This window comes from Bombus flavifrons, chromosome 3 (genome assembly GCF_040668555.2).
Source record: "Bombus flavifrons isolate JBK064 chromosome 3, iyBomFlav1_principal, whole genome shotgun sequence".
NCBI lineage: Eukaryota > Metazoa > Arthropoda > Insecta > Hymenoptera > Apidae > Bombus > Bombus flavifrons.
The window spans coordinates 12,475,265-12,501,724 of NC_138444.1; the positions used below are offsets into that span (position 1 = coordinate 12,475,265).

The window sequence follows — 26,460 nt, forward strand, 5'->3', positions numbered from 1 at the left end:
AGGTTGAACCGAGACAATACCAGCAGGACAAAAGCGACAGAAAACGCGCACGCAATACCGCGGTGAGCCATGTGCGTGGCCGTCGAACGTAAACGAGTTCACGTGCTTTCTCTGTGCCTCTTTTCAAACGATCGTTTCAGGGAACGCCCGCGACGTTGTTCTCCTTCCTCCTTAAGACCATTCTATATAGATTTGATGTTCCGATGCATCGAACCGACGAATCCATTCAGTTCACACAATTAACCTTCGTATGGATGACTAGGTATTTATCGCTAGTTGCTGTAAAAAGTATCGCAGAATCACCGATCCGAGCATCGTCTCGCTCCTTCTTAACCATTTTACGTCTAATCTTCGTCTATTCGTTCCAATGAACAATCGTTCAAATAGGAACGAATAGACAAAAAGATTTTAGCTCGTTCAAATAACCTTTTTTGGGTAATTACATATTTACTCGTAGTTCCTATAGTAATTTTTTATTTCCTTGTTAACATATTGCAAAATCATCGACCCAAGCGACGCTTGTTCCTCAATTTCGCTCCTTCTTAACTATTTTAGATCTAGTCGTTCGTTAGATCAAGTAGATAAAGGTTCAGTTCGTGTAGTTAATCTTCGTTTGGAGAACTAGGTATTTATTTCTAGTTCCTTTAGTAATTTTTTTGTATTCTTGTATAAATATTGCGGAATCATCGGTCCGAGAATCATCTTGTTCCTTCTTAACTATTCTGGACCTTAATTTTCATGAAATCAAAAGTAGATAAAAATCTAGTTCATGCACTTGGCCCCTGGTCGACTAACTAGCTATCTATTTCTAATTTCTTTACTAATTAATTTAATTCTAATTGATTTCGATTTGGTTTTTGTTAGATCACCCCGACTGAAAAGTGGAGCTACTTTCCATATAAAATATAGTCGATTGACAAGCCACAATGGCGATAGATGTCGCCACCATTGCAAACATAACCTACAAAACAAGACCAAAAGCGAATAAAAATAAGAAGGCAAATGAGAAACATTCGCTCGACTCAAGACTTTTCCTGCATCGCGATTCATCGCGTTGCATCGTAGTGTATCGTGTTACGATCGACCAAGGACGCTATAAGGAGCAAGGAACAACGCTTGAAGGACTATGATCGAACGTGGTACACAGAACGACAAAAAGATAAAACGTATTGAGTGACACATAACGTGGTGTATGTACAGAGAACGTGTATTACGTGCATCTATCTCTACGTGACTACTCCGACGATAGGAAACTCGACCAGCCTCTCTCTCTCTCTCTCTTTCTCGTTCTCTCTCTCTCTCTCTCTCTCCAGTCCCGTCTAAAGCAAGAAAACACGATATCTAGGCTAGTAGTCGGTGGACTACGCTTTTAATAGGGATTTACTCTTAAAAGGGAACACAACGAGCACAGTCTAGTCGATTTGACGGGGTACTTCTAGGAAAAATGGCCGAGACCGGCAAAACGACCTCCAACACGGCGTTCCTCTTTTATTTTTCCTAGTCGTCAACGCCATTTTCGTTTCGCGCCTTTTCCACGAGCTGCTTTTTCCCCTCTTCGTTCAGAGAAACTGCCCCTCTTTCCTTAACCCGTTTATTTCGTTCCGAAAACAGAAGTACACGCGCATTCGTACTCTCTGAGTGCTATTCCTTTTCTCGCTTTCCATCTGTATACGTACGTGTATATATAGGTATATATGGTGTATACAGGGTGACCTATAATTATCAAGCGTGATTTTGTTCGGAGAAACTTTTGTTGGAGTTGTTGGTTCGATGAGCTTGACAAGTTCGTGCCGATTTTGAGTTGGACAGTAGTTTGGGAAGTAGGCTTATTTTTAACGTAACAGGTATATTATATTAAAATTTCGAATTTTAAATTCTACGATAGCGTAGTTTGAAAAATAGGTATTACTTTTAACGTAATGTTTACGTAATTTACAATTACCACTCTGCCATTAGTATAATCTGCAGCGCACCGCAAGATAGCGTGCCTCTATGAATATTCAAATTTCTTGAATATTCAAATAAAGAAAGCTACGTGTTTTGGAGAATTAAATGAGCGCAATGTGTGCGTCACTTTACGAGCCATTCGGAAGACATATTGACAATCAACTACATAAATTGAAAATTTTAAAAAGATGATGGCGTTTATAAACATTTTTTAATTTGCTAGAAAAGACATAAATCCTATCATCTCGTAATTTGTTTTTGGATAATTGACTCCTCGATCATCTGACTTGCGAGAGACGAATATAGCAACGAATTAACCTAATGTTCATCTCATAAGACATAAACACGGTCATCTCGCAAGTCTCGCAGGAATACAGAAATTCTACAAGCGATTTCAACGAAAATCGGCACGATCTTGTCGAAAGTTTCCGTTGGGAAAGCTCGAAAAAAATGGTTCATCCTTGGAATGTTAAGCGACCTTTCGATGATTCTCAAAAGCGGCAGGTTCGTCTTGGAAAATACCCGGCAGACCTTTTATCCCAAAAGGGATACGATTCTCGTCTAGGACCGTTCCACGAAGTACCCCGTTGTCTGAGAGGTTCAGAAAGCTGGACAGACCTAATCGCATTGCGCCTCTTGAGCACTCGAACTCTCTTCGGCCGTCTTCTTCTTGCTAGGAATTCGCTAAAATCGTTCCATCTTGCTTTACGACTCCGCTGCGACACTTCTGACCTAACTTCTACGGGAATGCTAGACGACTCCATTCCACTTGGAACCAGATACTCTGCTCTTGGAATTCTACGCCTCGAAATCGCTTTCGTTCAACGAAATCCCCTAAAATCCTCTAAAATCGATAAGACGCCGATTATTAACGCCATGACGCGACCTGTCACGCTATACTAGCGCCACGTCGATTAAACCGCTAACTATTAGCTTGTTCGTTAATCGTACTTTCTTCTCAAATAAAACGTTATTGAATTTTCGGTAGAGACGCGCATGGCAAAAATCGTATTTCCTTGATTTTTCACGTGAAAGTTACGTTTGAAGCTAACCGATTTTCATAAACGCATAACGAGATATCTGCAGTGTAATCGACAGTATTTTATTGTTATATCGTTATATTCCCATTAGCATTATTTTCACGTTATGATAAAGAAATATATATCTTTCATTTACGATTATCATTCATGTGATTCTATACGTATTATCATCTTGGTTTACGCGAGCATTATCATATTTAACGTTCAAAGCCAAACTTATTTTTCTGAACGTGATGTATATCTTTTACTATAGCTTATAATTTCGGAATAACGCAACCTTTCTTCATTCAAGAAAATAACACAAAATGATGATATATCATTTATAATATAAGTCATTCGGAAGTTACATCGATCATCTTCAAAATTCCCAGGTAGAGAAAATCGATAGCGTAATAAACGTTGTTTTTTTAAATATATTTTGGAATTTCTCCTAACTTTACCTTACCTATGTCGTTAAGTCTGTGACGAATGAATTTATGGAAGCAGACTGCTTCTCGAGAATTGGATATCAATCGTGCATCCGGATAATGAAACTCAGAAAAACGAAACCGATCGGTTCGACCTTCTGAAAGACTGGCGATAATAAATACGATACTCGAATATTCTCAAACGTATCTTCGCGTAAGACGACTTCGGTCTCGTTCTAACAATTTCAATTGAAACTACCATCATGGTAAACTGTTGTTATTTGTTTATTTAGAGGTAGGATCACAACAGCTATTAGTTTATTCTTCGGTTAAATCTATCACACCGTTCTGAGCTGAACAACCTTTATCTTCACTTTCTTACATGGACTGGGTAAAAGAAAAAGAATATCTTAAACCTATCGATTAAACCTATCGATTATATCTAGAACTATCTTCTAGTTACTATTTATTGTAACTAGCGTATCTGCATATAGATGGCGAGCGCGAACTCACTTTGTCATTTTCAACATAAACAGTAACTCATCGTCCGCAAACAACGAACGTTATTTTCCACAGATCACGCGTAACGAAGAAAATAAACGGAATTACCGGTCGTCGTAGCGTTAACTCGACGTAGAATTTATTTAATCTCGGCATCGAAACCACTTAAAGATCGGAAGAAACCCGACGAAGGGATAACAGTGGCGAGCCAATCTTCTGCGAAATCTTCCATACACGTAACCACGCTGTTACGATGTTTGCAACGCTTTTCCTGTTTACGAGTATGCTTGTTCCATAACCAGACAGAGAAACGAGCGGCATTCGATCCTCGAAGAAACGAACCGAGCTGTTCGCGTGCATCGAAACGCGGTGGGGAAGTTTGCTCGACGTGGGAAGCTTCGCAGCGAGGAATTCCAACCGCCATTGAAAAATCAGAATGGCAAACGTCATCGGTCGAACGCGTTGCATTCAGCCACGTTTCCACACGATCGGTGAATTGCAGCCCTGGCTTCCATCATGAAGACAGCCAGGTAAGAAACTGCGAACACAGCCAGGTAAAACTAGGGCTCTGGAAAGCGAAATGCAGCGTCCAAAATTTCCACCAAGCGACTGTATCTTTTAGAAGAAAATCTTACGATCGCGTCATTCGAACGACAAAAGCTTATTTACGATACTATTTTTAAGAAAATCGAATCGAAAAGAATTAAAGTAAACCGAAAGAAACGTATACTTCGGGTCTAACAACGGAAGCAATTTATTTAAACAGTTTATTTGAAAAGGCGAAAAAATGTAATTTAGCAGAGGACTAATAATTTAATAATAATAATTTCTTCGCTGCTTTCGTATCGACAGTTTCGTACAATCGCCATTTTTTTTTTTCAAGTTACGCCAAACATTCGTCTTGGCGTTGACAAATTTCCTAACGTTTTCTCGTCGACAGACCGTCGTTTATCGCGTATGATAATTCACTGATGTAATTATATCGCTCGCAACTGACCTACGCTGTTCTTCCAATCGTTGGCTGATGTTTTTCTACGAGATTCGAATCCAGACAACGATTTTAGTCGCGTTAAAATCAATTGATCATCTTTCTCGTTGCAAATGGTATTAAAACTGTCTTTAGATATATGTTGCTTGCCTGGCTTTGCCAAAATGGTATTCGTACGCGAACTTGTCATCAGATCGAGACTGAACATTGAACTTGGCAAATGATCGTAAGATTTTACGAAGAGATACAGTGGCTTTGTGGAAATTTCGTGGCGATTCTCCTGTCGATTCCTTTGCCATTTGCGAGAACGAGCCTGCGTTTTCCTGTGCAAGGCTTTCCTGTCCGGTCAAACGATTATGCAAAACGTCGTCCACCTTAATCCGTATTAAATATTAATATTATTAATTAAAGCTTAATTAAATATCCGTTCTATTCAATTTCTTATGTTACTTTAACTGTATCGAATTTACCAAAGGTCCAGCTGGACAAATTTTAGAGTACAAATTAAATAATAATAATAATAAAAAAATTGTATCGATGAAATTCGAGTTTCTTGATAAAAGATAAAAAAGGTAAGAAATTAATTTTTAATGTTCGTCCTTTGTATTTAGATGAAATAGACGTTTTTTAATGAAAATTTAAACGTTAACGTAGCGTAAATAATTGCAACAGGAGAGTGGAATAAAATTGACCGGCGTCAGAGCAACTGACTCGACAACGTCGTTCGTAACGTTTTCGTTAACAAATTTTTCTCGTAAATTATAAAATATCACGAAAGAAGAAAATGCAAGAGCGCGCACGTCGCGAAGGAAAATTTATTGGAAAGATAAAGATATCGGACAGGTAAGAAAAACGCGCAGCCAGAGTTTCTGGAAAGAGAATAGAAAACTTAAATTATGAAAGAAGATTCGTGAAAGACGAGGAAATTGTTTAACGATAATAAGCAAAGTTAAGGTTAACATTATATCGAATTTTAACAGTTTTCAAGCTTCGGATTGAATTCGGACAATTCAATTGAACAATTTCCAGTGATATTTCGTGTGAAGATAGCTACGTTTCTTCGCAAAATTAGCTTCGATTAAAGCAATTATTGAGTTTCGAAGAATCGTTGCACGCTATTTAAATGTCTCAATATATCGCACTATATCAATATGTCGCAATATATCGAAAAATTTTCACGATAATCTGTTTTCTCATTGGCATTTGAGAGAAAAGTAGGCGGACGATTGCACGATAATTGATAAATTTGTTTCATATGATTCTATATAATTTTGCTGCAATTTTCCCATGAAAATTGTTACTCGAATACAGTTTCCCTCTTTCGTAAAAGCACAGAACTAAACTAAAACCTAACCTCGAAGTTTCCTCGAATAACAATAACCTTACTTGGTCAAACGACCGCTTCCAAAATTTAATCTAAAGTCGTATTTCTAACGTTCAATTGCTTGTTATCTCTTTTGTTCGTCTAACTCTATGTAAATTGTTGCATTAACAAAAATTGAAAAATTGATCAATCAAATAATAATGGTTGGTTGAAAAATTTAATCTAAAATTCAATTGCTTGTTATCCCTCTTGTTTGTCTAACTCTATGTAAATTCTTATATCAACAAAAATTGAGAATGTGATCAATCAGATGAGACGTTCCACGTTATCCTTTTTGTTCGTCCAACTCTATGTAAATTCTTGCATTAACAAAAATTGAGAAACTGATCAATCAAATAATAATAATTGGTTCCAAAATTTAATCTAAAATCGTACGTTCCTTGGCATCTCTTTTGTTCATCCAACTCTATGTAAATTTTTGCATTAACAAAAATTGAGAAACTGACCAATTAAATAATAATAGTTGGTTCCAAAATTTAATCTAAAATCGTACGTTCCTTGGCATCTCTTTTGTTCATCCAACTCTATGTAAAGTTTTGCATTAACAAAAATTGAGAAACTGATCAATCAAATGATAATGACCGGTTCCAAAATTTATTCTAAAATTCAATTGCTTGTTATCTCTTTTGTTCGTCTAACTTTATGTAAATTCTTGCATTAACAAAAATTGAGAAACTGACCAATCAAATAATAATAGTTGGTTCCAAAATTTAATCTAAAGTCGTACGTTTCTTGTTATCCTTTTTGTTCGTCCAACTCTATGTAAATTCTTGCATTAACAAAAATTGAGAAACTGACCAATCAAATAATAATAGTTGGTTCCAAAATTTAATCTAAAATCGTACGTTCCTTGGCATCTCTTTTGTTCATCCAACTCTATGTAAATTCTTGCATTAACAAAAATTGAGAAACTGATCAATCAAATAATAATAGTTGGTTCCAAAATTTAATCTAAAATCGTACGTTCCTTGGCATCTCTTTTGTTCATCCAACTCTATGTAAATTTTTGCATTAACAAAAATTGAGAAACTGACCAATCAAATAATAATAGTTGGTTCCAAAATTTAATCTAAAATCGTATTTCTAAAATTCAATTCCTCGTTATCCCTTTTGTCCGTCCAACTCTATGTAAATTCTTGCATTAACAAAAATTGAGAAACTGATCAATCAAATGATAATGGCCGGTTCCAAAATGTATTCTAAAATTCAATTGCTTGTTATCTCTTTTGTTCCTCTAGTTCTATGCAAATTCTTACATTAACAAAAATTGAGAAACTGATCAATCAAATAATAATAATTGGTTCCAAAATTTAATTTAAAATCGTACGTTCCTTGTTATCCTTTTTGCTCATCCAATTCTATGTAAATTCTTAAATCAACAAAGATTGAGAAACTGATTAATTAAAACGCATTAAAACATTAACCGACTACTGTTACAAATTTCCCCACACTTCTACGCTGTATATCGATTTCAGATTATACGCAAGTCTATGCTTACTTGCATTACAATTTCACTAGAATTTCGAGGTTCATCCAAGAACTGCCTTAAGCCATACGCCATCCTCCAGATCTTACGCGCGAGATACGGACGAACCTGTACGAGCAAATAAATAAAATAACGCAGAACGCTCGTTCTCACGTTACTTCACCCTAAAAGTAGATATGCTGCACCATGCTCTGGGTCAGCGTGTCGAAATCGTAAAAAAGATTGAGGTATGCGATAATGCCGATTCGTACGACTAGCCATTCCAGCGAAAATAGCGAGTACTAGGTATTTGCCAAGAGCGGCGTTAACGAGCATGAATAGGCGAGCAACGGTACTTACGGACAGGTAGACATAATTCCCTGTTCCACCTAAACCTACATCTTAGCAGCCTCGACCGTTTTCAACGTTGTGTTCAAACTTTGACAAACTCGGTGGCGATTTGAAAATTCACCGAAAATTCCTACTTGCAATTTCTAACGCGATATAACCGCGTAATACGTCCGTAGTAACGTAATATCCGTCGTGCTTTTAATTTTTCGGCATCGATCGAAAAATAGCCGTAGAAAATACAACGAGACACAGCACGCGTCAGGAAACAAATTGCTCAGGAGGAAAGGAAATTATTCGATTTTTCGATTTGGCGTGTATTATATCGACTATTTGTCGAATTTGTGTTTTCTATTAGGTCGTCCGGAAAGTTTCTTTCGTTTTATGAAGAAATACTCGTTTTTTGATAAGTAAATAAAAATTCGTTTTTTCTTCTATATTATTTCATCGAATTACGTACGATACATTTTCTTTCGTTGAGATAAACACCGTGACATTTCACAGACTTGGTTTCACGTTTCTATGAAGCTGCACTATTTTAAAAAAACACGTTTGAGGGAGAAAGACACTTTGCCGACAACCTAATACATCGTCGAAAGTCGATTCACTTGGAAGATGTGCCGACTGCTGAAAAAATGGAATTGTTCGATGTTCCACAGAAATCAACCGAATTTTTTAGATCTGTTTCTTCGATTTCCTTCGTTTATGAATTTTATTGTTTCTTTTCTAATTTTTTAACGCCGAGTTTTTAATAACGATACCCTTTTCAACGATGAATTGTTGATTTTTTATCGAATAAAAATGCAATTTTTGCTCGTGTTGCTTCGCGTTTTTCATGAAATTGATGACAGGAGCATTTGCTCTAAGTTCCACGCGTATACTCGTCGTTGCTTGATTTTACCTGCGCACCTCGTACGGGACTTTTGGAAGGAAACTCCGCAGATAACAGATTAACAGGCTGTGCATGTTCATTTGTGCAAAAATACACAAGAAACATACAATACGCAAAACTACAGGGTGGTTGGTAACTGGTGGTACAAGCGGAAAGGGGGTGATTCTACGCGAAAAAAGAAGTCGAAAATATAGAATACAAATTTTTCGTTCGAGGCTTCGTTTTCGAGAAAATCGACTTTGAATTTTAGCTCGGTACGCGTGCACTTTATCGCGTCTCGTTATAACGGATCTCACTGTAGATCGTTGTCTCGATGGAAAAATTAAAAAAAAGAATGTTTATTCTATATTTTCGACTTCTTTTTTCGCGTAGAATCACCCCCTTTCCGCTTGTACCACCAGTTACAAACCACCCTGTATATATATAAATATATTATAATCGAGTAAGATTTAAATAAATCGTTGTATATTGATAATTTATTTCGAACAACTTTAATCCTCTGCCGTGCCAGTATACCCGCAGATAGCAGGTTAGCCGAAAAGTGGAATTTATTGCCAGTTGCATTAAACGCTAGTTAACGCTACCCGTGTGCATGCAATTTGTTGATTTAATCGTATCATCACGTTCAAGAAAACGGGGCAATTCAATAAAACGTAACAATAGTACCACGCCAGAATAATTTACTCATAATTCTCAATGAGAATTGATTGTAAAGTTCTTCCAAATAAAAAAAAAAATAGTACCACGCCAGAATAATTTACTTATAATTCTCAATGAAAATTGATTGTAAAATTCTTCCAAATAAAGAAAAAAAAGAAAAAATAGTACTACGTCGGAATAATTTACTTATGAGAATTGATTGTAAAATTCTTCCAAATAAAAAAAAATAGTATCACGCCAGAATAATTTATTTATAATTCTCAATGAGAATTGATTGTAAAGTTCTTTAAAATAAAAAAAAAAATAGTACCACGCCAGAATAATTTACTTATAATTCTCAATGAAAATTGATTGTAAAATTCTTCCAAATAAAAAAAAAATAGTACCACGCTAAAATAAATTACTTATAATTTTCAACGAGAATTGATTGTAAAATTCTTCGAATTAAAAAAAAAATAGTACCACGCCAGAATAATTTACTTATAATTCTCAATGAAAATTGATTGTAAAATTCTTCCAAATAAAGAAAAAAAATAGTACCACGCCAGAATAATTTACTTATAATTCTTAATGAAAATTGATTGTAAAGTTCTTCAAAATAAAAAAAAAATTATTCGCACTACGATAAGAATCTCTGGTCGCAGCTATCGCTTCTTTAATTAATCGATCCTTTAATATTTCGTGAAATTAAGGGAATCCTATGTTTCGATGATCACTTGGCTACCAGTTACGTGACACCGCCGAATATGTTGGCAACTAACTCATTACCACCTAATGACAAAATTCGCAATCACTTAGTTGCCAAGCCAATACACGACGAGTGCGTGCATGCGGATCAACGATTAAGATACAAGCGAAAACACGATTGGAGCGGACTGTGTTACACGTGCTTGAACAGCAACGTGATAAGAAAGAGCGGAGGGAAGATTTTTATTAATAGAATCGCTGTCCTGACAAATTGTTCCGTGTGGAAATCGCTGCGATATCGCTGTATAAAAACACGCCACACCGCGTTCCTCCTATTCCCGTTCGACTTTCTACTCTCAATTACACAGGATGCTTCGTAGACACCTTTTTAATTTCCGCCAAGCGGACCAAGTGTCTCCGCAAGAAGAGGGCAAACTATCGGATTCTCCAGCCCCCTCGTTCTTTCCTCCGATTAATTTCCATACAAAGACCGATCTCCACTATTCTCGTAAGTAGAATTTACCAGACCACTTTACCGGCTAACGTTAAATTGGCCAAATAAGACATTTCTATGGCGACGATAGCAGAGAGCAGAGGCGGAAGTGGAAAGACCGCTGGAACAGCAGTTGAAGTTCGTTTCAGGACACGCGAAACGTTTCGCTGTTTCACTGTGTGCTTCGATGTTGTTCGACCAGCGAACATCGAAATACGTAAAATTATCCAAACGTCAAGAATGCAAGAACGTTAGCTTTAAATGTAAATGGTGATTCAGCGGTGAACGACAACATCTAGCGATTAGAACGCGCATATTTATGCAAATTCCTGTTCTATCGAACTTTTGAAAAATGCTACTTCGATAGAAATAGGTTTCGCTCACGAAATATCGTAAGAAACGCTACGCTTTCGATTCGCCTGCATTTCGAGCGTTTTAAAAATCTTCCAATCTGCCATAAACGCGTGAAAATCTGTACTTTAATCAGATTTGCTGAATTAATTAAGAAATTAATTTCAAATAATTAACCGTTTTTCTGTTTTCTGCTTACTCCTTATTGCGTGAACACGATAAGCGTAAAGAAGGAACAATACAAACAACAAACTTATTGCAATTTTTCTATTACGTTTTCAACAGAATACCGCGTTTCACTGCGATTTTTCATCCCTGAAAATTACAAGATTGAACGTATATTTCACGGCTTATTCCGATGCAGTACGTCGCTTACAATTGTTCGACAATTTCCTGCTATCCTGATAAATAGTAGTATTGGCAAACCTAAATTTATCCGATTGGATTTATCCGAATAGCAATGAAAATATGAACACGAATGGTAGAAGCTGAAATTTCATAAAAGTCTGACTGCAGACGATCGTTCTTCGATTTTGATCCCATGATTTAAATTAAACCTGGCATTTTTCCACTCTACCACAGTCAAATAATATGGAAAAGAAAAGAAACGTTGTATGGTAGCTCCCTTCTATATAATAAGATTAATTTCATTTGAACACTTTTCATAGAAAACTTGTATTTCTATATATCGTGCGTGTTGTACAAAAAAAAAAACTGACTGTCGTCAATAAAACTTCAAACGAATTTTAAGATCCTACACAATACGTTTTATACAATACACACAGTATATATATATTTTTTCAAAATTGGTCTCGATCAAGATTCGTGTCACGTTACAGCTGATGAAAATTTAAAATGCTTTCTACGATACGTACAACGTTACACAACGCGTGACATAATTTAATCACATAATTCAAAAAAATGAAGAAATCTGGTACATCTGTTATTTGCTTTTAAAACGAAAGAAACATTGGAGACGAGCTAATATTACATTTGCAGACTTAATGGGACGAGATAATCGCCACAGTGTCAGTTACAGTTAACGAAATTTCAAATTGTTTCCAACAACACAACCAAGCCATCGATCAAAAATTGTCCATGGTAAATTCAAGGACAGCGAGGCACCGTAACGCGCGCCAAATGTGTTTACAAAAGTCGTATTATCGTAACGTGAGACACGTTTGCATACGCTCGAATAGGTTCGCGAGGCGAAAGATTTCGGTCCGAAACGAAACTTAATCCGAAGAAGAGTGAACGTGGTTTGAGACCTACCAGTGTAGCGTTTTGAGGATTCTCATGGCGTGGCTTCTCAACAATTCGTCCTTCGCTCAAACCTCATGGACGGACTCTCTCTCGAACGATCGAGCTAAGAATCTCAATGGTTCGCTATATGTGCAGACCTTCCATCTTCCTCCTTTCCTCTCCCTATACACTCGTCTTCGCTCATTCGCGCACTCTCATATCTCTTCTTCCGATGAGAATTCTTCCTCTTCTTTCCTTTTATCCTTTTCGTCGTGCTCTTCGTCCCGTTCGTAGGACCGTCGTATTAAACGACGGAAAACAACTTCCAGGATGAGATTCCTCTCCTACGCTGTTCCTCCTGTATCACCTCGCTGTTCCCGCCCTTTCCAACATTCCCGCCGCCCTCCAGTCGCACCACACGCACAGGTATTCCACCTCGAAGATCAGCTTGCCTCCTCCCCTCCACATCGACCCGCACTCTCGCTCCGGTTACGCACTGCCAGCGAAACACCAATGGATAATCAGAGAACACTCGATCGTTTGCTGGCGTATCGACCACGTTCCTTCGTTTATCACTTTTACGATCCCTTTCCCGAAAATCAGTTTCCCAAAAATTCTCGCTCGTCGGAGAAACGACACGTCGCTAAGAATCTCGATGCTGTCCGATGGAGACGTTCGCGTTGCTGCTCGGTCGCTATCACCTTTTTCATTGATAATTCTGTGCAAGATCGGCGCTGATTGGATCCTCGAAGAACGAGCGGATGTATAGCTCGGCCACGAGATACGGAAGACTGTCAGTGGCTCGTGCAGTCGTCCATCTTCTCGGCTTTTGGTTTTCGTAATCGATGGATTTGGACGCTCTTGGATATTCGGAGAAAGAGTGAATCGTTGGATGACGAGATACGCAAGAATCTGAACGGCTGCTGCGAACGTTCGTACTGGCGGCTGTCGCGATGAATTCTCTGCGAGATTGACACTCGGATCGCTAGAGAAAGGATACGTCGCTGGACGACGTGGAAGAATCTCGATGGCCGTTCCTCGACAGGTTGCTACCTGGCTTTTCTAACGCAATGATTGTTACGCAGACTGAAATTATTCCAGAGAGGATATATCGTTCGGTAGACGCTGCGAGACGTCCATGTTCCTTGGTCGTAAGCCGAGAGACAGAGAGAGAGAGAGAGAGAGAGGCAGCGAGAGAGTCGGTTAAGAAAGAAACGAAAGAGACGCGGAACGAAGAACGGGGCGAAGAAGGAAAGAAAGAAAGGAGGGACACGAAGAAGCGCAGACTCGGCGTGCTGGCGAAGGTGTATGCACCTTTTGAAGGCTGCATGCAGCGGCCACGAGGAAAGAGGAGAAGGAGGAGGAGGAGGAGGAGGAAGAGGAGGCGGCCGGAGACCTCGCTATATCGTATGGAGAACGCTCGTACCGGTTTTGGCCCGCCGACGGACAGGTATTCCCGACTCCGTTAACCGCCTTAATTGCGCCCGGCTCATATCACCCGAGGGGGAAAACTCAAGCTTTTCGTTACCCTCTCTCCTATATTCTCGCGCGCCGCCCTTCTTCCCTTCGAGCAACGATTAAGGTTCTCGCGATGATAGTACGCGGCCGCGAATTCGCATTCGCCAGTCGCGTCCCCGATCCTCCACTTTCTCCGTGCGCTCCTCTTCGACCGCAGGTCTTCCACCGTTTTTCCTTCCAACTACGAGACTCCTTCCCCCCGACTATATATCGAATTTCATCCACTGGGTATATCAAAGTCCCGCAGTTTTCTTCCAGAATCCGTTCGTCGACGTTCCACTTGCGACGAATCTGCAAACTTTTTTACCGAAAACCTGGTGCGCGTGTATGTGTGTACGCGTGCACGTATATGTATGTATTTAACACCAACTATATCGTCCACTCGTTTTCTTCCGAAGAACTTTCGACTGCAAGCGCGTTCAACAGCGACGATATGGAATTTCGTGAAGGGACTCGTGGACGTTGACGAGTTGGCGGAAGAACCGGAATCGATGGTTTTTCGATGGAAGACGGTGCCAGGAGCCGTGCACTCCTCTTCTTCTTCTTCTTCTTCCTCCTCTTCTTGTCCGTGGAATCCGGCGAGTGGCACTCTGTGGTTGTTGGACGCACACGATTCTCCTACCACTCGACGATCCAGCACCCAAGTATCTCGGTGTTAGCGTTGAATCAGCGCGGAAAACGATAGTTTTCACTTTCAAGGCCAACGTTTCCTTCTCGATGTTTCAAATGTGTCGACCGATGGTCGAAAGGGCCGCTAAGTATCGGCGTGTACGACGCGATACGATCATGGAACGCACGAGGAACGCTGGCATCCCTCCAGCTTCGAACTGACGTGAGTTTGTTGGCTTCGCTTTACTCCGACCGAGGCAAGCCGGTGTCCCCTTCTCTCTTTCTCTCTCCCCCTCTCGTTCTTGTCTCTCTTCCTCGTTCTCTCTCCGTGTGTTTCTCTTCGTCTTTCCTTCCCCGCCTCCCTCAACCTCTTTACCTTTCCCTCAACGTCAATCTCTCTCTCTCTCTCTCTCTATCTTTCTCTCTCTCTTTCTCTTCGTCCGGTCGCCACCACTTTTCAGCTGCGCGTTCCTACCTTACCTCCCTCCAATCGTGCCTGTTTCATACCCCTCCAACGGTCTCCACGCATCGTCAGGTTTCCTCTCTTTTTCTATCGTACTCGTGTTATAGGTATTCTTCCTCTCTTTTCTTCCTTCTACAGCGTAGTCTCTTCTTTATACCGTATTACTATACTCTTCCTCTCCTCTTTCTATTCGTGAGTCGATGCCAAGTTCTCTTCTTCTTCTTCTTCGTCTTCTTCGTCTCCTTCTACCCTTTGCTTGCCGTAAAGGAGCTGGCTTTGTTCGAACCACGAAATTCCGGCTCGCCTTTTGTTTTTTCCGATGTGCTTTCGCTCTTTTCGGAGTTTCGATCGCGCGCAGTTCTTCGGGCCGAGAGAAGTGACAGATTTCGTGTCTCAGCGGTGGCTCATCTGCTGGAATCTTCGGTCAGTGTTCCGTATAAGATGGTTTGTACTCCTGGCTTTTATCTTCTTTTTTTTTTTCTAATTTACTTATAATGTTCAATGAGAATTGATTGTAAAATTCTTCCGAATAAAAAAGAAATTCTTTTTTTAATCTTCCGTAGCGATTTCTTTCTCGTCGACACAGTCTTCGTTGAGTTTTCCACGTTTGTTCGTTAGAATCGCGTCTCGAGTCTGCCTCTTTCAACGTTTCCATCTCGTCACGCGAACGAAAAGTACCAGGTAGCGTGGGCAATTGGCGAATCATCGTACGAACTGCGATTACGCGAGCTGTTGAGATTTCCAACCGAGTTCCTACGTCGGAACAAACAAATCATCGTCGATCGCCTTTCCAACGCGCTGTGCGCGGATCTTCCAAGTTGCCCGCCTTCGTCCCAATTTCTTCCTTGCGAACGTCCTTCCCAACGTCCGATCGTACAATTTTATTTATCCGAGTCTCGTTCGTTACAGCGAAATTTTAGTTTCTTCGGGCTGAGTTAATCGACCTTCCGACTCGATCCGATCTGAGCGTCAATTACGCGAACATGAGACTTCTATCGCGTAAACGAAGGACAATGTAACCGAGAAAAATCGACGAATCCCTCGTTTCTTCAACACGTCGGACGAATTCTTTTGCTTCTTTTCTCTTCTTTCCTCGTTCCTAACGTATTTCGCTCTTCTCCCTCGTCAGAAGATAAAACCGAAAGACACCCACGACACGAGAATCCTTTTCTTCCTTCGGCCGAGTGAACTGAACGTATCGACTTTCCAAAAATGTCACATCCTTTGCATCTGCTTGCCGCGAACTTTCCCCTGTAAATTTCGTTTTGCTCCAAGAATTCTCCGCTGTTTCCATTCTTCTGATTTTCCATTTACCGCGTTATCAGAGCGCGCGCGTTTTTCGAGCACCGTTCGAAACTCGCGGACCTCTCTTTTCTCTTCCTCTCGTCGCCGATGGCCTTTTCCCCTCTTTCTCTCTTTCTCTCTCGCTCTCTCAGCCAGCTATCTCGCTCTCGGTCCTCCCTCTCGCTCGGTGTCGTCGCTCCTGCGTTCCGAAGATCACGTAGCCTAGCGTTGAAGTCTCTCGGTCCTCGCGTACGTACACTGGATATCGCGAAAGTATTCCAACGCTCGTACAATCTTTCTACGTGTACACTTTACGTAAAACATCGCGCAATTTCATCGACGGTGCAACGAGACACACTTCGTCGTGTTTACATTGGGAAAATTCGAATGCAAAGCTGAAAATTTATGTATAATAGAAGATATGCGGCGCGTTTAGTGGAAGTACGCGTGTACGTGTTGGTGAAAATTATCGAAATGTTCGAACAATTATTCGCTGTATGGACAAGATACGGTACTCGGTGAGACTATCTTTGGCATTGGCAGCAGCCATTCACGCGGTGTATCAATTTTTCGCCGAGTGTATATTTTCCGACAAATGTCTCGTACCTCGTGCGTACGTTTTTGGACCGTTTTCAACTTTTGCTATTTCAATCGCGACAGTCGTGTCACGTTAGAACGTTCACAACATTTTCTAGAGTATAATATGTACGTAACATGTTCATGAAATGCTTCGTGGCGAGTGTTCGAATATTTCTCCCAGTCACTGTGTTTTCGTATTGTACGAAACGTTATGGAATCCGACTAGCACTGTAACGAGACACGGCTAATACGTTAGGATATTTTAAAACAATCTTTCGTTTTGTAAGCAAATTACAGATGCACATTTTTCGTTTCGTATTATTTTATTGAATTATTTATCATCCATTTGGTTCCAATAGAACGTAATTTGGTAAAATAATATCAAACGAAAAACTTCTTTTTTTTATTGTTATTTAACTATTGTTATTTTCTAGCTAAACCAAAAACCTGCGTCTATTTGGTTGGCAACTAAATAATTGCGGATTTTGTCATTAGGTGGTATTGACAAAATCCGCAGTCACGTAGTTGCCAATCCAATATTATTTCCTTGGAAGACGATAGAAACTTGTAGCTAACCTAATACGCATTGGTAAAATTTGAAACGGATCTGAAAATGTGTACAAAAGATACGCCAGATATTTAGCGGAAACGCATAGTTGGCAGAAATGGTCAAAATGTTTGAACAATTATTCACTGTATTAACAGGTCACGATATTTACCATGCCTTTTCTATCGCGTTATACGGGTAACTGATGGTACAAGCGGAAAGGAAAGGGGGTGATTCTACGCGAAAAAAGAAGTCGAAAATATAGAATAACAATTTTTCGTTCGAGGCTTTGTTTTCGAGAAAATCGACTTTGAATTTTCGCTCGGTACGCGTGCACTTCTTCTTTCTTTTTTCGCGTAGAATCACCCCCTTTCCGCTTGTACCACCAGTTACCAACCACCCTGTATAATGTAAGGTTATGTGCACACTTCTAACTTCAATTATATACATGATTATAAAGCAGCATTCACGATTATTTTCTAAGCTGTGTTTATAACAATATTCGTAGATTAGCCCTCAAACATATGGACGCAAACACAGTGCACCGTTAGATGCAAGATTTGTTCTCATTTTCTTTTTATTGATGTTCTAATAAAAACGTTTAATTGTTCAATGGGGCACTTTTTCTTTCAAAGCATCTTCTATTTATCGGTTATATTCAAAATGTCCTAACTGTCAATTTTCATACGATTTTTACAATTGTAAAAAGTTCAAGCGCTCCAGTCACCAATGAGCGTTGAGAAAAATTTATAGAGTTCCGTATAAACAAAATATATTCGTAAAAAAAAAATAACATTTCTATACGTTGTTTCGCGAAAAATGATCCAGGTTCGCTGCGAAGCTGAAATCCGCTCGGAAAATTTTTTCCTCCGCTGCCCCAATTTTCTACGCTGATTTCGCGATTCTCTTACTATTGCTCGTGTTATTTACTGGAAAATGTTGGCCCGGTGCAACGTCGAGGATTGGGAAAATTCTGAGACTCGATGGCGCTCGAGTGGCTATTCAGAGCGAAGACAGAAAGTGATTCTGTTGCTTCTTATCCACTAGGGATATCGACTGCCAGACACGGTTTTCAGAACTTCTATCAGACGTTCTGTGGGCGAAAATTCGTGTGAACGATGGACGACGAAGGATCCAGTGAATTTGTATTTAAATATCGACAGGGAATTAAATAAAGCATTAATTATTCAAATATATCTGTTCAAGTATTAGTCGGACAAAGCACGTGGATACACAACAACGCGTAGTTTGGTTGCACGTGACGACCTTTCCGGAGAAGATTGGATTTTTCAAGGGAAATTGAAGTTTTACGATCAAAGTTCGCGTACGACTTTGGATTCGAAGAAAATCCAAGTTTCACTTGGCAAGCCAAGTTTTCTTCGTACGCATCGATAAATATCACATCTATAACTTAAATATACTTCTTTTCTTTTATTATTTAATTTGTACTTTACAATTTGCCCAGCTGGACATTGGTAAATTTTTCTAACTTAATTGCTAAATGACATGTAGATGGCTACCTCCAGTGGGATACCATCTTCGAGTAACTTAAATATACTTGTCGTAAATATTTATTTTTATCATTGTCCAAAATAATATCCCAATAATAATATCCTAAGGAATAAACGCAAATCGAGACGAACGCAGGTTGCAATTCTACAAAATAACTAATTGCAGATGTATCTGATATAGATCGATAGAACTCGCTGATAGATATAGTTTCCTCAATGGAGAAATCGTGTACGCGTTGTTCAAGCCAATACGAGACTACGAGTTGAAACTTGGCAATACAGCAAACGTGACAAGACGCGAAGAAGTACGCGTATGCTGTTAGCGAAAGGACAACAGGAAAATGATTGAAACGATGAAAGAAACGAAACGAATGGTCTATCTGTCGTCGAAAAGTGAGAAATTGGAACAGAAATATATGCGTAGAAACTGGCGAAAAATACCAGTCCAGTCGTGGAATTAAATGGCAATTGTTTCTTAGAATAAAATCACCTTTTAGAAAAGATACCGCTTTCTTAAATAGAACGGATATTGGAATTTTGTTCTAAAAACGTGCGCACGATATTTTTCCCATACCTGATACCTGTTGTTCTTTTTTATTCCTTTAGTTTCCCATAGTCCGATATCGTCTTCTTTCTTTAACGTTCGTCGCATCTTTCTATAACGTTGGTAATTTTAATCTCTATTTTATCGACGAAATCTACAAGAATCATTTTTATCTCGTAGAATAAAGGAAAGTAGTAGATCTGGTGCAGAAAGGTGGCGATTTAGCAGGCCGTCCCTGTTGTCAAAGTGCAACATCGGTAAAACGAAAACAGCGAACCACTGCAGTCTGTCCATTCATCGAGCGTCATTTGCGGTAACAAAGACGATAGAGAATAGGATCGGGACAACCGGATCGTAGCGCTCGACTCTTTGGTCTTCGTCTCGTTTGCTTTTTTCTTCGTTGCCGGGTTACAGCGCCGGAAGGAGCCTGTTGTTTTCGATTTTCACAGGAAACCGACAACGAGCATATCGATTAGGCGAGAACGCCAACAACCAGCTCACAATAGAAACTACCAGGATAGAGCGTTGTAACATCGTTGAAATTCATACACGATCCTACCTTCCAATAGAATTTCACCGACAATAAGGGAATATCGACCTCGTCAACAAACGTACGATCTGTTGCGCTATGGAATTATTGGATTGGTAACTAAGTGATTGCGGGTTTTGTCAATACTACCTAATGCCAACATTCGCAATCACTTAGTTGCCAACCTAATATAATAATATTCCGGTAACGTTCAGTTTTCCTAAAAAGATTCTTCCCCTCCACGCATGCGCTCATGCTTACTTTATACTTTATCAGCCATTTTACGCTAATTTGCCAAATGTCCAGCTGGATAAATTGTAAAGTACAAATTAAATAAATAAAGGAAAAATTTTACGCTATTTTTGCGAGCGATTGTAATACAGAGAAATACCATAAATGAGACAAAAAGAAAGAAGATGAGAATGGTATAGAAAATTGTTAAAAATTGCCAGAGAACAGGGAAATAAACGATAAGAGTTCATCGGTGGCTTGCAGGTGATGGAAATATGCAGTTCGTCCAAGTTTAGGGCATTGGAGACGCATGGAGGGCGGACAGGAATTTCGCGTTAATTTCGCAAATAATTACGCGCGGCTATGTATCGCTCATCCCGATTAGAGCCTCGTAACTGCGTTTTTTCTCCGCTGTTGGTTACGTAATCGTTTCGTAATGATGCGGTCGAGTTAATTCGCGCGCACGCTCACCTGCAAACCCATCGATCGTACGAAACAGCTGGAATATGTTCGTTCGGAATTCACGTAACAATAGAAAAGCGACGCGGAACGGGATGAGAAGTGGTTGGTTTGTCAAATAACACGGCGATTGCGTAAAGGCCCCTATAAACGTTGAAACTCGTCGCGACGCATCGACACCTATACGTTTCATCTCGAATCTGTCTCGGTTTACCTTCGCGTTGCCGATTCTTTTCAGTTTACCGCGCGTCTTTCAAAATATCTGATTATTTTCCAATTCCCCGTATTTATTCTCTGGTGTGTTGATTATAAAAAATAAAAAATCGAGGAGCAACTATAATGTCTACTAATTTCTAAATTATTGTCAATGACACCTAATGACAAAATCCGCAATCACTTAGTTGCCAACCCAATAGAAAGAGGAGAAGAGAGACGAGAAAAGTTTGAGAGAAAAGATGTGGTCAAATCGAGGGAGATTTTCTAATTCCATTCGGGAACAATCGGAGAAGCTTTCGCTGTTCTCGAAACGAGACAGGATTAAAACACGTTCATCGAACGCGCGAATCAAACGGCGGCAGATCGCGAAAAGAACGTCTGGCGATAATTCGAACAGACTGTGGGCGTTGATGCGTTTGTAGAAAATTGAGAAATGGAAGAACGCACGTACGTTAAACGATTTATCTTAGACAGACTTGTAGGAAATATAACCGTCTATGTGGAGTACTGTATTGTATGCAAAAATATAAAAAAGATATTCAAAATATAGTACTCGTTGGCAACATAAAATTATCACTTCTCTGCTTGCGTTGACAAAGATGTAAATTTCGTATGGAACGATCGGTCAACGTATCAATACGTATCGATCGATGCATGCGCCGCGACACGTTTCAGCCGAAGCTTCTACGACGTACACGTGCTTCGAAGATCGCCGATGGGATAACGCGAGAAAAATCGCATAGTCACATGGCCTCGCTGTTGTATAATCGAGTAAAATGGTCCGCGTATGCGCGCGGGAAAACCTCCGTTGAATAATTGTACGAATTGGCCGGATGCTCGGTGAAGATGGTAGATGTTTGAAACGGTTGGACGAAGTGGCACAGTCTGCGAACGTTGACAATGCCTGTAATTTTCTACCGCCAAGACTGAGATTTTTGTAGAATACCGGCGGTTAAAAGGACGAAAAGATTGCCTGCGAAATTGGTACGGCAAGTGAAACGTCGAACCAGAGCGTACGATAGTCGACGAGCAGGACAATAGCTCGTGATATTAAATTCTTAGAAAGCAAAGTTAGATGGAAAGCGTCGTTAGAACGGTCTAAGCAAATTTTCGGCTAGTTTAGCGCTTAACTGTAGTCCTTGGCGCTTCAAAATAAATGAAAATAAATCCAGTCGTATAACCTTCACGTTGCGAGAACAATTCTGCCCATAAGTGACAATAAAAAATATTCCAATTCCAAACAAAGATTCAGTCAGATATCTGGCCATGATTCTGGACAGAAGAATGACATGGAAACGACACGTCGTAGATAAATCCAAACAACTTAAATCGAAATTTAAAAAATTTTACTGACTCATTGGCAGACGTTCCAACTTAAGCCTGCAGAGTGAAATAATGCTATTGTTGAGATATGCATAATTTTGTGTGCTGGACTAGATTAGCCGCGTAGTAGTGACACGCGTACGTGAATAGGAGTGTGTGGAAGTATGTGTGTGCGCGGTGTATCGAAAAACACATGAATGTAATTGTTTCGTTGGCAGTCTGGTATGGAAGATGGTGAAGAAAGAAAGCGCTGAGACGCGTGCAAGTGAGTATCGATGAATATCTTTGGAATCGTTTATCAAATAAGTATATAACTATTTTAATATAAATTCTAAGTGTATACTTAGTGTTCCTATACCATTATTTCGGCAAGATCCAAAATTCTCAACAGCTATATAAAGCCATATTAAAACCTGTTTGGACGTATGAGATCCAACTATGGGGAACAGCGAATAATTCAACACAGAAATTCTTCAACGATTCCAATCGAGAACTCTAAGATCCTTAATAGATGCACCTTGGCACGTTACCAACGAAACGATACATCGCGACCTTAAGATACCTACAGTTGTAGAAGAAATATCCAAATTCAGCAATAGATATGTTGAGATATGCGTAATTTTATGTGCTAGACTAGATTGACCGCGTAGTAGTGATACATGTACGTGAATACGAGTGTGTGGAAGTATGTGTGTGCGCGGCGTCTCGAAAACAGAGGAACGTAAACTGTTCGGTTAACAGTGTGGTATGGAAGAAGGTGAGACGCGTGCAAGTGAGTATCGATGAATATCTTTGGAATCGTTGATCAAATAAATATATAACTATTCTAATATAAATTCTAAGTATAAATTTAGTCTTTCTATACCATTATTTCGGTAATTAAGATGCAAAATTCTCAACGAGATATAACATAAGAATTAACAACCACCAAAACCCATTAGTTACCCAACTACTTGACACGACGTATCAGATCCGCAGACTAAAAGGACAATACCCTTTAGATTTAAGCATTAGATTCAACTAGAATCAAACATACTATAAACACTTATAGTCCAAGTTACAGTACCACGCTAAAATAATTTACTTATAATTCTTAATGAGAATTGATTGTAGAAAGTCTACCAAATAAAAAAAAAACTAGTTTCGTGGTCGAATGTTCGCAATTTTTATATGTTGCGTTTGTAGGAGTTGAGGGGCAAGGAGAGTGGAATTTTTTTTTTTATTTGGAAGAATTTTACAATCAATTCTCATTGAGAATTATAAGTAAATTATTCTGGCGTGGTTCTATGTCATGTTTAATAACTGTTTATCGTTTGTTTGATTCTAGTTGAATCTAACGCTTAAATCTAAAGGGTAATGTCTTTTTAGCCTGCGGATCTGATCCGTCGTGTCTAGTAATTGGGTAACTAGTGGGTTTTGGGTAGTGTTGAATGACGTGGATTTGGTTATGGTCGTTGTCATACTAGCGTTGTCGAGAGAGAGTTGGATCCGCGGTGACGAGAGTTGCGAATTAATTATCCAGTGGTCTTAATTACAACACGTTATTATAATTAGTTCACGTTAAACAACCATCGTTTCCTGTTTAATCAACATTTGTTTAATCCATTTATTGTAAATAAATTAATTGTAGTAAAAATTATTTTTGTTTTACTTGGAAGAATTTTATAATCAATTCTCATTGAGAATTATAAATAAATTATTCTAGCGTGATACTATAACGTGAATAATAAGTAATTATCGTATGTTTGATTCTAGCTGAATCTAATGATTGTAGTAAAGATCCTACAGTATTGGTATTATTATAATTATTAATTGAATCCACCCGTCGTTTCTTCTCAATTTCAATTTTCTTTTCTTTTCTCCTTATCCCACGGCAAATATCATCCGATCCGTTGACAAGCGAACATTCTTCTTTTCATCGTGCTATTAAATGGCTGGTAATTTCGGCTCGATCCATCGTCATATCGACGTTGACTCAATAGCATTCAGCCGTGCTACCGTTAAACGTCCAGCTCAAAGCTCGTGTCTCGCTCTGAATTCGTCTGAAATTCGACCCCGTTCTATTCATTGCCATAGGAAACCTAGCGTCTATGGCGCCACGATTCCCAAGTTTACAAGTTCTCGATATCCCGCAAGCAGAACCACCGACGCGACATTCAACCGACAGAGTATCCTCCAGACGCCGAAACCAACACGTAAACACTTGCTGCTCTTAGAAATTTGTCTCACAAGTGGTTTCCAAAAGCCGACTCTCTCACACGAAAGTCTGATTGCCTTTGGCGACGCTTGTCGAAAACGATAGGAAACAGAGAGCGAGGTGGTCGCGGCTGCACAATGCACGAGACTTTACGAACGACGTGCACGTTGCTGCACACATTGCGAGCCTCCGATGAAGAGAAACACGCACAGCCGCGGACAATCGGAGAATTTCCAGCGACCATCGACTGTAACACGTGTACTCGAGCACCGAGATTTCGGCTGTCGAGTATTTTATGGAGAAGCAACAGCGAGAACAATGCCTGGCCAGCGAATGTCCCGCGGGGAGGTTTCCAGCAAAACCAGATTCGAGTCGCGGAAATTGCCAGCCAAAAGTCTTTCGAGGCCACCGACTCTCTTCTTCTTTATTCTCGTGGCCGAGAACAGCCACGGAACAGAGTTCTGCTAGTCGCGTTACTTCGTCTTCTTCGTTGTATTAGGCAACTTTTTTTTTTATTTTTATTTGGAAGAATTTTACAATCAATTCTCATTGAGAATTAAAGTAAATTATTCTAGCGTTACTATAACGTGAGTAATAAATGATTAGTATGTTTGATTCTAGCTGAATCTAATGTGTATTAGGCAACTAAGGTTAGGTTAGGTAGGTAAGTTGAGGTTAGGTAGGCAACTAAGTGATTGCGGATTTTGCCATTAGACGGTATCGACAAACTCCGCAACCACTTAGTTGCCAAGCCAATATTACACATACGCGTCGTATTCAACGATTCTTACGGAACAACGAGAGCGAAAAAGATGAAGAATTAAAAGAATGTTTTAATTGCAGCTGCTCGACGAGTTATTTCGGATGCTGTGGATCTGAGAGGCGGGTAATCGCTAGGCTCGTCAGAGCTGTCGTTTGTTTCTTTCAATAGCGAATTTTTTGTTTATTATTTAATTTGTATTTTACAATTTGTCCAGCTGGACATTCGGTAAATTTTTCTAGCTTTATTGTTAATTAACGAGATTTCTCTTTAGTCTTGAAAATAGCGAATTTGGAGGAGGAAAAGAAGAAGAGAGAAACGAATGGCAAGATACAGCGGATATATCGAAAATATGGTGTTTTGTGATATTTAGTATAAGAAATCTGTCGTTCAGACTTCGTTTCGTTTTCCTTGTATTCGTAAGAATATGAATTTTCTAATTTTCTTCTGACGATCGATCGTTGTGTTCGTAACAAGCACGGGACAGCAATATTCGTGGACTGCAGATTTTTCGAACGTGTTACACGCGACGACTATTTAGTCACAGGGGCACTGAACTCTTTTCCCTTAAGACTGGTTCGGACAGGGCCACTAGTTTAGTCGAGCAACGAGTAAAGCCGAATTTACACCGTTGATTCGTTGAAAAACGTCGCTTTCATGCTCGTTTCATCCGTACCGGACCTCCGTAGCAAACTCGTTTAGCAAATTCGTTTTACTCGACTAAATTACTCGCCGTGTCCGAACCAACTACTACGACTTGTAGTCGTTTAAACGGCACGCGTGCTAATTCGAAAGATGTAATTTTCCTATTCCACTGGAAAATTCTAGCGAAATCTCCTCCGCTAAATCGTTCTACCAAACTACTCGACGAAAATTTTGCCACCTGTCCACACACGACAAGCTGCTAAATTACTCGCTGTCTGACTAAATTACTGCACGTGTCCCAGCGAATTGTCTGTAAATTGTTAGGTAAGAAAATTAATAAGACGCGTTAATTAATAAATTGTTGGATGGAAGAGTATCCGGTGAGAATGGGCAAGCGTAATATCGCACAATATACAATTGCACGAAGTACATTTTAACAATTATCTTTATTAAGATGTGTATAATTTTGTGTGCTAGACTAGGTTAGTTACGTAGTAGTGTTACTTGTATGGGAATATCAGTGTGTGCGCGGCGTCTCGAAAACAAAGGAATGTAAACTGTTCAGTCGGTAAACGGTATGGTTTAGAAGAAAGTGCTGAGACGCGTGCAAATGTGTATCGATGAATATCTTTGGAATCGT

General features: G+C 39.5%; 1 protein-coding gene across 9 annotated transcripts in view; it reads right to left on the bottom strand.

Annotated features, from left to right (window-relative positions):
* The window catches only part of LOC138178229 (uncharacterized), a 134,964-nt gene that overhangs the window by 29,469 nt on the left and 79,035 nt on the right, over positions 1 to 26,460 (bottom strand). The window contains exons 1-2 of one of the 9 annotated variants that reach the window (XM_069109868.1): positions 12,436 to 15,277; positions 2,566 to 2,791 (exon numbers count right to left, since the gene is read on the bottom strand). The exons of 7 other annotated variants lie outside the window; for them this stretch is intronic. In XM_069109868.1, coding sequence (XP_068965969.1) covers positions 2,566 to 2,711 — 146 coding nt within the window. In that variant the 5' untranslated portion in view covers positions 2,712 to 2,791; positions 12,436 to 15,277. Of the gene's footprint in view, positions 1 to 2,565; positions 2,792 to 12,435; positions 15,278 to 26,460 lie in introns of those variants that run through there. One more of the 9 variants, XM_069109869.1, reaches the window with a different exon arrangement.